The sequence below is a fragment of the Pseudophryne corroboree genome, chromosome 5 (genome assembly GCF_028390025.1).
Source record: "Pseudophryne corroboree isolate aPseCor3 chromosome 5, aPseCor3.hap2, whole genome shotgun sequence".
Classification (NCBI taxonomy): Eukaryota; Metazoa; Chordata; class Amphibia; order Anura; family Myobatrachidae; genus Pseudophryne; species Pseudophryne corroboree.
The window spans coordinates 102,548,643-102,562,030 of record NC_086448.1 but is presented as its reverse complement, the minus strand read 5'-3'; the positions used below and the strand labels follow the sequence as shown (position 1 = coordinate 102,562,030).

Genomic DNA, 13,388 nt, shown 5'->3' with positions numbered 1-13,388 from the left:
CCTCATTCAGATGTGGTCAGAGTAGCTATTGCTGCTGCTTGCACAGAAGATTACATGAAGTATTTCAATTGTTGCAGATGTGAGTTTGTACATAATTGTGATTGTCAGTGTGTTCTGTATCTTACTATACGTTTCAGCTGGCCCTTCCTGCGGAGGAAACTTCACAGATACTGAAGGCTTCATTGTGTCTCCCTCATGGCCCAATGCTTATACCGGCAACAAGCAGTGTATATATATTGTCACACAAACACCCGATGATCTGATCAATCTAAGATTTACTGACCTGGATTTACAGAGTACCACCGGGTGTTCCCTTAGTCTTATGGAGGTAATGTGTGAATGTCTTCCCTTATTACCTTAGAGCACATGTTCTCAAACTCGGTCCTCAGGATCCCACACGGTGCATGTTTTGTAGGTCTCCTCACAGAATCACAAGTTACATAATTAACTCCACCTGTGGACCTTTTAAAATGTGTCAGTTGTTAATTAATACACCTGTGCACCTGCTGGGTTACCTGCAAAACATGCACTGTGTGGGGTCCTGAGGACCGAGTTTGAGAACCACTGCCTTAGAGTGTAGGAGCCATAATATAAGATAACATGATTCCAAAGGTGCCCATACAGTATGTGACCAAAATGAATAGATACAGACTAATCGGACAGAATGTTCTCCCAGCACATTGGGCCAAATACTGAGATTTCGTTCATGACACATTGATATTATCATTCTTTATCCCTACTTCTTTCCTGCTTTTTTCCTCTTCTTTCTAAGTTTGGCCATCGACTAGCAAAGGTTTGTTGGTGACTATTTTACTATGGATTGGGGAGGTCCAATGGTGCACATCAGTGGTGGAGGTCCGATGGCAGTGGTTTGCCCAATTGTGGCCACCATCTGCACATGCACAGTTGTGAACCATCAGTTGTTTTCCCATGGCGTTTCCAAACCATCAACTTTCGAAGGAAGAACCTTCAATGAATAACTCCTCCTCTTCTTCTTCTCCCTTTTCACCCTCTTCATCTTTTTCCTCTTCTTCCCATCTATCCTCCTCTTCTCCTCCTCTATTCCTTTCCCACTCCTCTTTCTTTCCATCCTCTTAGTCCTCTGTTCCTCTCCCACTCTTCCTTTTCTTTCAATCCCCTTCTATTCCTCTTAATTTCACCATCATCCTCTTAGTCTCTCTCTGTCTCTCTCAATATATATATATATATATATATATATATATATATATATATATATATATGTACTGTACAACAGTAAGGAAAATTAAATAATCTGCTGAATTCTTTTGGCAGGAGAAGGAAAGATCTGTAAATCCCATATTAGTGCAAACTGTTTACTCTATAATAAATAATTAGAATATGATCAGAGCCGGCCATAGGCATTGTAAACTAGGCAATTGCCTAGGGCATTTGATATGCCTAGAGGCATCAGCATCTTCTGCTGATTAAAATGTATGCGGCATGCCTATATTCTATGTGTAACATTTCATATGCAGGTACAGCCACAGTCTCACACAGTATATACTGTAGGCATGCTGCATATCATTTTAATCAGCAGAAGATGCTTGTGCATCCTAGCCACATAGCAATGCAAATAAGATGCATTTTCATAAAATAAGGGGCCCAACATTAGCATTGAGGCACGATTTATGAGGACACATCTGTATCCAAGCAGAGGCAGAGGTCACAGTGTTAGTGGCATTGTGAGTACTGTGTGCATGTGAGTGGATTGGTTGTGCAGTAGTGTTCTAAATATGTGTAAGGAGCATTATGTGTGTCATGTAAAAATGCATTAATAATGTGCAACATATGTGTAAGGGGCACCATGTGTGTCATTATGTGTATAAGGGCATTAATAATGTGCGGCATATGTGTAACAGGGTACTACTGTATGTATGTCATTATGCGCATAGGGGCACTAATAATGTGCGGCATATGTGTAAAGGACATTATGTGTAAAAGGACATTAATAAGGTTGTCATAATGCGTAAGGTGCATTATGTTTATAAGGACATTAATAATGTGTCTCATATGTGTAAGGGGGAATCCTCTGTGGCATTATGTGTATAAGGTGCTCTACTATGTGTCGTTGCATATAGAAAGGGTATTACTGTGTCGTCTAATGTGAATAAAGAGCAATAGGGTGTGGTGCAATGTGAATAAGGATCAATTCAGTGTGATGTAATGTGAATAAGAAGCTCTACTGTGAGGAGTAACGTTTATGAGATAAAGTGATACTACTGTGGGATGTAATCTGAATTCTGGACACTATCGCATGACTGAATGTGAATAAAGTTGCAGTACTGTGTGGCGTAATGTGATTTGGGGTTGCTATTGTGTGGCCATGCCCCTTACCAGCAAAAACACACCCCTTTTTGGGCTGTGTGCCAAATGTGCGAACTGTTCCTATTTAAAATATAGGGGGTACAAACACCAAAATAAGGACTGCTATGGGTGAGGGGTGATGGTGATGGGAAAGAGGTGCAAGGTCAGAGGCGGAACCAGCGGTGGTACTAGGGGCACCAGCCAAAATCTTGCCTAGGTCATCATATTGGTTAGGGCCGGCTCTGAATATGATCATGAATGATAATGGCATATTACATGTTGTATGAATATAATGTGGCATAAATGACATTGTAATCTTAAATAGATTAGAGATGGGACTACAGAGATGGCACCTTTGATTGGAAGATACTGTAACAGCACAATACCAGCTCCAATCACATCAAGTTCAAACACACTATGGATAAAATTCAAGTCCGATGCTTCTGCGACAAAAGCCAGTTTCCGAGCTTTCTATCAAGTTGGTAAGAATATTAAGCGTTCAATTGTTGTATAATTAGACAGTACTTAAAAAGAAGAAAACATGTCTATATACGACTGTCGCTTTCTCTGCATTTAGGTTTGGCCAGCACTTTACAGATGTGTCCTCTTACATCCTTGCTGCAGTCACGTTAAATAGCCCTTGAAGTCGCGCCATGCTGTAAGAGGGTGGCGGTGCGTGTGGTGGTGCCTGCTGCCGTGCAGGTGTAGTTTCGGTACTCACCAGGCGCCGCTCTCTCTCACCTTCAGGTACCGGAATCTTCAACGGACCTGGCAATCTTCAGTCGGATCCGGACACGGCGATTCCCTCTCGGAGCTGACCGACGACCGAGCTGAGGAGAAAATAGTCTACCTTAAGGGGGGTATCAACCCTTCTTCCACCGGAAAAGGGGATACCCCAGGGGTGACGGCGACCTTCACCGGTTGGGTGAAAGGTCATCATTGGCACAAAGCCTCAGCCACCCAGATTTCACACACTCGCACTCTCGCGCGTAGTGTGATGAAGGGTATTCTCACGTCCGTGAGCAATCCCTATTCCGGCGCTCGGGGACAGACAAGGGACAAACGTACACAGATGCTACTCACCGTTACAAATCTTACACTCCGATCTTCTCCACTTACAGGTCCCTGTAAGGAGGTAAAGAGAAAACAGCCGTGCAGGGCCAAGAACTACCCTAGTGTGCGTCCGCTACACTAGCTACATAAACAGAGCCCTCAAATTAGCTCGTGTGGGTGGTGCAACACAACTATGCACAAACTTAAAACAAACAGACATTTTGCCCTGCACGGTAACAACATACATCACAATATCGGATTACAAGATCACACGGTGCTGTCCCTTTAAATCCCTACCTACCGCTGGAAGGGGGTGGGCACCACACAGCCTGCCCACCTCCTGTACACTTCCTTCTATGGGGCTCAGGTCAAGCGGTCCTGCCTACCTAAACACCTCATGGTGGCCTGGGCTTAGTGCCCAGTGCCACCTTTATTCACCTCGGGGGGGGCACTTATTCACTGGGCCTAGCGCCCCCTGACTGCACACAGGCCGGAAGCCTGACTTCACCCACGCGCCTAGCGCCCGCCTAACTTGTTGCCCGTTGGGTGACCTGGGCCTAGTGCCCAGGGTCACCTTATGTGTACCTAGCGGCCGCCAAATTGAACTAGGGCCTCATGCCCTCTAATGCCCCCCACAGGCCTATTGCCTGGATTGCTGCTCGGGCCTAATGCCCGCCTACTGCGCCGTTTAGGTGGATTGGGCCTAACGCCCAAACCACCAAACCTAATGGTGACCCCCAAGTTCCTATCTGCGCCACAGGCCTAGTGCCTGAACTGTGCCCCCGGGCCTAATGCCCGTCCCTGATGGTCTAGGGAGGAAAAGGGGAGGGGGTGAGAGTAGCCTCACTGAGGCCTCACCTGATCCGGGGGTCTCCGGCACCCTCTTCTGCCGCTGACCCGTCCTGGCCAGCGACGCAGCCGTCTCTTCTCCGCGTCCAGCCGCCGCTGGACATCTTCTTCCCGGAGCCTGGAGTCTTCTGGCCTCTTCCGCGGCCACCGGAGCTCTTCAGCGCTCTTCCGCGCGCCCTCCGTCTTCGGCTCCCGCCCGGCGTCTTCTTTCGCGCTCCTCCGCGCGCCCAACCTCTTCGGCTCCCGCCCGGCGTCGGGGGCGGGGCCTGTGACGCAGCGAGCGCCGATTGGTTCGCCGCGCCCACCTCTGATTGGCCGCCGCGATTGGCTCCCGGAGGGCGCCAACATTTGAACGGCTCCGCAGCCTCCGGTCCGGTGCAGGGAAAAGGGTAATCCCTGCACTGGACACCCGCCGCTCCTGCACACTGACAGGCGCTAGGGACAGACAAGCTGTCCCAGCGCTGTCAGAGACGCCCTCCCGCAGGTGGAATGTGTCCTGTAAAACAGGACACATCTCCACAATGCCGTTGCATCTTTTTTTTTTTGCGTTTGCAGAGAAAAAAAACGCAAATAAAGACGCTACCTAGTCACATGGCACTCATGCATTATGTGTAACGCGACTTATAGCGCACAGAGCAAAGATGTAAGAGGAGAGGACACATCTGTAGGTGTACCCATCACCTATACACTATTTTGTGATGTGATCCAATATCCTTTGGAATGCAGCCTATCAACTAACTAGCAGGTAGTGACATCACCAAGTGATGGCATTACATTGATTAAACAAAAAGGCTGCATTATCACGAATATACCACAAAATTGTATGTTACTGTGCCTGTTACGTCACTCTTAATACAACCGGACTGAGGCTATATTGATCGTGATGAAACGTTTATTTTTAGACAAGATTTAAAACAATACAGGCTTCAGAAGTTTCAAGTACATAACAGATCATCTTCACATACTAAAAATGTATATATTTAACCGCTTACCTAGGGCAGTATGGATGGTGTAATGCAGAGCTGGCCAAACCAGTCCTCAAGATCTACCAACAGTTCACATTTTCCAGACCACCTATCTGGTGCACAGGTGTAGTCATTACTAATTAAGATGTGCTGCAGTCATTCCTAACTGACAATTCTATAGATCTCCAGTAGGCCTGGAAAACATGAACTGTTGGTAGATCTCGAGGACCGGTTTGGCCAGCCCTGGTGTAATGGTTAGCGTTACTGCCTCACAGCAGTGAGGTCATGGCCCTAACTGTGTGGAGTTTGTATATTCTCCCCGTGCTTGCTTGGGGTTCCTCCAGGTACTCCGGTTTCCTCCCACACTCCCCCAAAAATACTGGTATATTAGGTTAATTGATCCAGGCAAAATGTAACCCTAGTGTGTATGTGTGTACATTGGTATAGGCAGAGCCTTAATAGGCATTTTTGTGCAAGAAAGAGAATCGATCCAACCCCCCTTCCCCTTCCAATATTAAAAATAGGTACACTGTGTGCTGAAAGTGCACGCAAAAAATATAGGGACATGGCTTCATGGGGAAGGGGTGTAACCACAGAATAGCGGTGATTCACATTACACCACACAGTAGTGCCCGTTATTCACATTACACCACACAGTAGTGTCCATTAGTTACATTACACCACACAGTAGTGTCTGTTATTCACATTACACCACACAGTAATGTCCATTAGTTACATTATACCACACAGTAGTGCCCGTTATTCACATTACACCACACAGTACTGTCCATTAGTTACATTACACCACACAGTACTGTCCATTAGTTACATTATACCACACAGTACTGTCCATTAGTTACATTATACCACAAAGTAGTGGGCGTTATTCACATTACACCGCACAGTAGTGTCCATTAGTCACATTACACCACACAGTAATGTCCGTTATTCACATTACACCACACAGTAGTGTCCATTAGTTACATTATACCACACAGTAGTGCCCGTTATTCACATTACACCACACAGTACTGTCCATTAGTTACATTACACCACACAGTAGTGCCCGTTATTCACATTACACCACACAGTACTGTCCATTAGTTACATTACACCACACAGTAGTGCCCGTTATTCACATTACACCACACAATACTGTCCATTAGTTACATTACACCACACAGTACTGTTAATTAGTTACATTATACCACACAGTAATGTCTGTTATTCACATTACACCGCACAGTAGTGCCCCTTATACACATTATGCCAAGTAGAGCCCCTGGGCTCTTATACACATTACTCCAGATAGAGCCCCTTATACACATTGCTCCAGGTAGAGAGAGAGAGTGAATGTGGTTCGTCCATCCGTCAACAGTAACCTGCTTATGGTTATTTGGAAGTGGTAATAACAGTTACATTACTGTGTTAGGATAGGATACATGCTGGCATTTCAGGAAAAAAAAAAGAAGGAAATCCCAGTAGATTGCCCGATTCAAGTTTAGAAAAAAATGTATTTGCATGTCTACCCACTAGCCGGGGTGACAATAAGTGGCCCTATAGATGCTGTTGAACTACAGATCCCAGCATTCAGGAGTGGACAATCAGCGGTCCCCTCTGCTGCTGGTAAACTACGGATCCCAGCATGCCCTCCATTTTAGCATACCCTGACAGCAAAACTGTGTCATGGTATTCTAGGATGTATAGTTCCACCGCTGCTGGAGAACCACTTATTGTCCACCCCTGCGATCTGGGCATGGGGGTGTAATCCACCTACTGGTAGTTTTTAGTTTCAATTTAGTGAGAAGGCACTACAAAGATGCAGTCTGACATTAAATGGTTAATGGTTTTGTGATGCAGTCACTAATTCTACTAATTGGGCATGGTTAAATAGTCTCACATTGATTTCAGGGACCAATTCTGCACCTTGCTGTCAACAGTAGAGCTGGTCTGATTAATAGTACGTATGTGTAGAAAGAGCGGAGATCAGGGTCAGGCATGAGCGCTATTGAGTAGAGTAGTATGAGTAGAATCCCGACGCCGGAACTCCAAGAGGACCGGGAGACCGACACCAGAATTCTGACAGCCGACATACCGACAATAAGTATACCCAGTGGGTTCGGTTTGGGGCTGGGGTAGAGGGAGGAGGGTTAAATTTAGGCTCCAGATGGGGGGGTCAGGGTTAGGCTGCGGGCAAGTAGGGGTTGTTAGGGTTCGGCTGCTGGGAGGGAGGGTTAGGGTTAGGCACCCCTGGGAAAGATAAGGTCAGTCTGCGGGGTGGGAGGTTTAGGTTTGGCCAGGAGGGGGACTTAGTTTAAGGCACCTCCGGGGGGTGGTTAGGGTCAGGCACTAAGGGGGGAGGTTAGTGTTAGCCTGTGGGAACATAGGGTTATGGGGGACAGGGAAGGGAGCGGGGGGAATATTTTTAGTTCAAATCGCATTGCGTCTAGTTCAAATCGCACCGTGTTTATTTTCCGTTGCGATGCAAGGCAAATAGTATGTGCATGCAGGTATTTTTGTACTACATCGCAACCAGCCCACTATTTTAATTTGTATTGTATTGTAGTGTAGTCAAAATCGAGGGTAGTTCAAATCACACCGTGTGTACACTCCAAATCGCATACCACTTAGTCCAAATCGCATAGCACACATTGTATAGGCTCAAAATGCACCTAGCACAGATCTCACCATGTGTGGGATTTCCCTGATTTAGGGGGTAATTCAGGTCGAAAAAACGCACATCTACGATCAAATTCTTAAACATGCCGGGTCCTGACCCCCCCTTCCCCGCAGACATTGCACAGTGGCGATGCTTTTGCATGTTTCAAGTAGCCCTCTGCCTACACAGCTGCGAAGGCAGCCGGCTACCAGTCATCTTTTGGGTCGCAGCGGCTGTGTGTGACGTTGCGCAGCCTCCGTGACCCGCCCCAGCAACGGTCCGGACACGCCTCCGTTGTCCCGACTGTGACCCTTAAACGGAGCGGTGACGCCCACAAAACACCCCCCCCTCCTGGTCTTAAACTGCGTTCTGAAGAGAACTCAGTTTAGGAACTTGCACATGCGCGTACCGGTATACACGCATGCGCAGATGTGCAAAAATCACTTTATATTATATATATATATATATATATATACTTTATATATATTTACGTCCTGACATACAAATCCCAAAATATCTGACATGGGAAGGGGGTTTTGCATGATATTTTAATGTTATGTTTTACCGCATCTTCTTTATCAGTGACTTATTCAGTGTTTGTATTTGTATTGGATCAGTCAGAAGCACGTCCGAGTCTCATACAATACAACTACAGTGGGGTATTTTTATAATATCTTTTAGTAACTGACCTGATCATTATACACTTCACTGCAAAGCCCCTCAGATATTTTTGAAATGAAGATTTCTGCCTTGAGAGAGACATAAAACTATTAAAAATAGTCAGAAAAAAATGACAAAAAAAACTGCTATTCTCAATTGTTATTTCCAAACGCTATCTCAAACATTCTATGCAAATATTAAATTCTAAAAAGTTGTTACAAATTCCTCTTCAGAAAATAATTTTTTAACATATATGGGGCAATTCAATTAGACGCGAAGGGAGTGAGTTGCATGGCAATGCCGCCAATGGACCGGCAACTTGCCCCCCTTGCAGCACGATCTCGCCCCACACTTGTGGATATTTGCAAGTAGCCCTACAGGACTGCATGCCAAAATCTTCAAGTCTGGCGGTACCACAAGTGCGTCATATAGTCACACTTTCTCGTGGCCACGAGTAAGTCACTTCTAATTGAATCGATTCCATAGGATTTGAAAGGTCATGTACAGTTTACTTATATATGGTCTGTTTTTCTGCAGCGTGTGGGGGTACACTGTCTGGAACCGGAGTCATTCATACCCCTCATTATCCCAATGCATACTATCGGGAGAGGACCTGTGAGTGGACTATCACTCAGCCAGAGGGAAACGTGGTTCTGTTTAATTTTGACTCATTTAATCTCTTGATGGGAACAGCGTGTAGCTCAAATTATGTAGAGGTAAGGAAAGTGGATTCCTATTAAAACAGCTGAACAGTAGATCTTACTCAATCACTGCATTCCCTATAGCAATAAGCAGTCCTCAAACATGACATCTACAACAGCAGTGCAGAAATTTCCTTTCATGTTGTGCCTTTTGCATCTACTTCTCCTTACTACGAATGGTCATATACTCATTTTGCTTTTCAGAGAGGGTCTCACCCTATTATTTTAACATTTTCTATGGCTGTTGTCTAAAATAAACGTAGTGTTCATTCTAGAACCCTGCACCTGTCACAACCCATGCAGTTCCTCTTTCCTACCTCGGGTGCCGCTCTCTGCTCTGGTGCTTCTAGCACATTTTGGTCTGTATCTCAGTGCTACATGCTGAATTACACACCGCTGACACTCCCCCTAGATGGGTCTTTACCGTGCACTGACACCCAAGGAGGGAGAGGAACGTGCGGGAACTGTCTAACTTGGAAACAGTTGAGATACACACTTATGTTCACTATGGCACATTCACAGTTTTCTAAGCTCGGAAGATGCTGCCATGTGTGGGCCTGCTTGTAACATAGAACCAGGCCCTAATGCTGCACTAAAACCTAAAAAAAAATTCTAATATACTTGCCCACCTAGCCTTCATGCTACTACTTGCAGCCATTTTTTCCCACTTATATACTCAGTCGACCAATCACAAGCCACCATCAAGACATCTGTCCTACTTACATACCTACTGCTGTTAAATCATTTGTCACTTCTGTATTACAGCTTGGGGGAGGGAAATGTTAGTGAACGTTGTCACATTGGTGTTAGTGCCGCTTTAAGGGACTAATAAATAAAATATTTTTGCTATATAGGTTCTATTATGTTGCTGGAGTTCACCGTTCAGGAGAGACGATAATAATTGTATATTTCTCATACGTCCTAGAGGATGCTGGGGATGCTTCAAGAACCCTGGGGTATAGACGGGATCCGCTGGAGACATGGGCACTTTAAGACTTTAAAAGGGGTGTGAACTGGCTCCTCCCTCTATGCCCCTCCTCCAGACTCCAGTTAGATTCTGTGCCCAGAGAGACTGGTCACACACTGAGGAGCTCTACTGAGTTTCTTGGAAATGACTTTATGTTAGGTTTATTATTTTCAGGGAGCACTGCTGGCAACAGTCTCCCTGCATTGTGGGACTGAGGGGAGAGAAGCAGACCTACTTCCATGAGTTCAAAGGCTCTGCTTCTTAGGCTACTGGACACCATTAGCTCCAGAGGGTCCGATCACTTGGTGCGCCTAGCTGCTCGTTCCCGGAGCCGCGCCGTCACCCCCCTTGCAGAGCCAGAAGAAAGAAGCCGGGTGAGTAAATGAAGAACAGAAGACTTCAGTGACGGCAGAAGACTTTGTGGCTCTGAGGTACCGCGCAGCGGCTGCGCGCCATCGCTCCCACACACACAAGCGGCACTACAAAGGTGCAGGGCGCTGGGGGGGCGCCCTGGGCAGCATGTATACCTCAGAGATAGACTGACAAGAGAGATATTAAGTGCCTGGGCACTTAATACAGACCCCCGCCAGTATAAATATCTAGAAAATAGCGGGGCTGAAGCGCGCAATTAAGGGGGCGTGGCTTAGCCCTCCAGCTCTATCCAGCGCAATTTTCTCCTCAAAAACTGCTGAGCAGATGACAATGAAAAACGGGGGTGTGGGGGGGTGCGGGCACACAGTTGTTTAGTGCAATGCATAGAAATAAAGCACAATGTATAATGAGTATGGTGCAAATAGAGCTGGTAAACGTCTGCTATGTTTCCCTGACAGAAAGTACTGGGTCTATTCCTTACAGTCGGCATGTCTGAGGCTGAGGGCTCTGCCACAAACGGCTATAGGAATGTCTCTGTCGGCACTACCGACTCCTGAGGGTACTTGGTTCATGTAAATAATGTCAGTAGATGTATGCTTTTCCAATGAGAAAACTATATGGGAGACACAGACGTGTGTGGGTGACCCTGTCGGCACCAACTAATCTGACTGGGTAAAAAAATGGACATGATAATGTGATGCATTTCAGAAAGCTATACCTGTATGTGTATATATATATGTATGGTACGATTGCATAGATCTGTGGCTTGAACACAGACGTAGTAATTTTGTGGAGGGCGTAATATTAATAATATATTTCTCTGACGTCCTAGTGGATGCTGGGGACTCCGAAAGGACCATGGGGAATAGCGGCTCCGCAGGAGACTGGGTACAAAAGTAAAAGCTTTAGGACTACCTGGTGTGCACTGGCTCCTCCCCCTATGACCCTCCTCCAAGCCTCAGTTAGATTTTTGTGCCCGAACGAGAAGGGTGCTCACTAGGTGGCTCTCCTGAGCTGCTTAGTAAAAAAGTTTAAGTATAGGTTTTTTATTTTCAGTGAATCCTGCTGGCAACAGGTTCACTGCACCGAGGGACTACAGAAACAGGGTAAAACAAGAGAGGGGGGGCACTAATTTGGCAGATAAATCTATATAGCAGCTATATAAGGGAAAAACACTTATATAAGGTTATCCCTGTATATATATAGCGCTCTGGTGTGTGCTGGCAAACTCTCCCTCTGTCTCCCCAAAGGGCTAGTGGGGTCCTGTCCTCTATCAGAGCATTCCCTGTGTGTGTGCTGTGTGTCGGTACGTTGTGTCGACATGTATGAGGAGGAAAATGGTATGGAGGCGGAGCAATTGCCTGTAATAGTGATGTCACCCCCTAGGGAGTCGACACCTGACTGGATGGTCTTATGGAAGGAATTACGTGATAGTGTCAGCACTTTACAAAAGACTGTTGACGACATGAGACAGCCGGCAAATCAGTTATTACCTGTACAGGCGTCTCAAACACCGTCAGGGGCTCTAAAGCGCCTGTTACCTCAGATGGTCGACACAGACCCAGACACGGACACTGACTCCAGTGTCGACGGTGAGGAAACAAACGTATTTTCCAGTAGGGCCACACGTTACATGATCACGGCAATGAAGGAGGTTTTGAACATTTCTGATACTACAAGTACCACAAAAAAGGGTATTATGTGGGGTGTGAAAAAACTACCCGTAGTTTTTCCTGAATCAGATGAATTGAATGAGGTGTGTGATGAAGCTTGGGTTTCCCCCGATAAAAAAACTGCTAATTTCTAAAAAATTATTGGCATTGTACCCTTTCCCGCCAGAGGTTAGGGCGCGTTGGGAAACACCCCCTAGGGTAGATAAGGCGCTCACACGCTTATCAAAACAAGTGGCGTTACCGTCTCCTGATACGCCTGCCCTCAAGGAGCCAGCTGATAGGAAGCTGGAAAATATCCTAAAAAGTATATACACACATACTGGTATTATACTGCGACCAGCAATCGCCTCAGCCTGGATGTGCAGTGCTAGGGTGGCTTGGTCGGATTCCCTGACTGAAAATATTGATACCCTGGACAGGGACAGTATATTATTGACTATAGAGCATTTAAAGGATGCATTTCTATATATGCGAGATGCACAGAGGGATATTTGCACTCTGGCATCAAGAGTAAGTGCGCTGTCCATTTCTGCCAGAAGAGGGTTATGGACGCGACAGTGGTCAGGTGATGCGGATTCCAAACGGCATATGGAAGTATTGCCGTATAAAGGGGAGGAGTTATTTGGGGTCGGTCTATCGGACCTGGTGGCCACGGCAACGGCTGGGAAATCCACCTTTTTACCCCAGGTCACCTCTCAGCAGAAAAAGACACCGTCTTTTCAGGCTCAGTCCTTTCGTCCCCATAAGGGCAAGCGGGCAAAAGGCCACTCATATCTGCCCCGGGGCAGAGGAAGGGGAAAAAGACTGCAGCAGGCAGCCTCTTCCCAGGAACAGAAGCCCTCCCCCGCTTCTGCCAAGTCCTCAGCATGACGCTGGGGCCTTACAAGCGGACTCAGGCACGGTGGGGGCCCGTCTCAAGAATTTCAGCGCGCAGTGGGCTCACTCGCAAGTGGACCCCTGGATCCTGCAGGTAGTATCTCAGGGGTACAAATTGGAATTCGAGACGTCTCCCCCTCGCCGGTTCCTGAAGTCTGCTTTACCAACGTCTCCCTCCGACAGGGAGGCGGTATTGGAAGCCATTCACAAGCTGTATTCCCAGCAGGTGATAATCAAGGTACCCCTCCTACAACAGGGAAAGGGGTATTGTTCCACGCTGTTTGTGGT

The 13,388-nt window shown here is 46.5% G+C and overlaps 1 protein-coding gene across 1 annotated transcript in view; it reads left to right on the top strand.

Moving 5' to 3' along the window:
- The window catches only part of CUBN (cubilin), a 729,033-nt gene that overhangs the window by 80,260 nt on the left and 635,385 nt on the right, over positions 1-13,388 (top strand). The window contains exons 16-18 of the mRNA XM_063921523.1: positions 138-328; positions 2,651-2,807; positions 9,049-9,227. Coding sequence (XP_063777593.1) covers positions 138-328; positions 2,651-2,807; positions 9,049-9,227 — 527 coding nt within the window. The remainder of the gene's footprint in view (positions 1-137; positions 329-2,650; positions 2,808-9,048; positions 9,228-13,388) is intronic.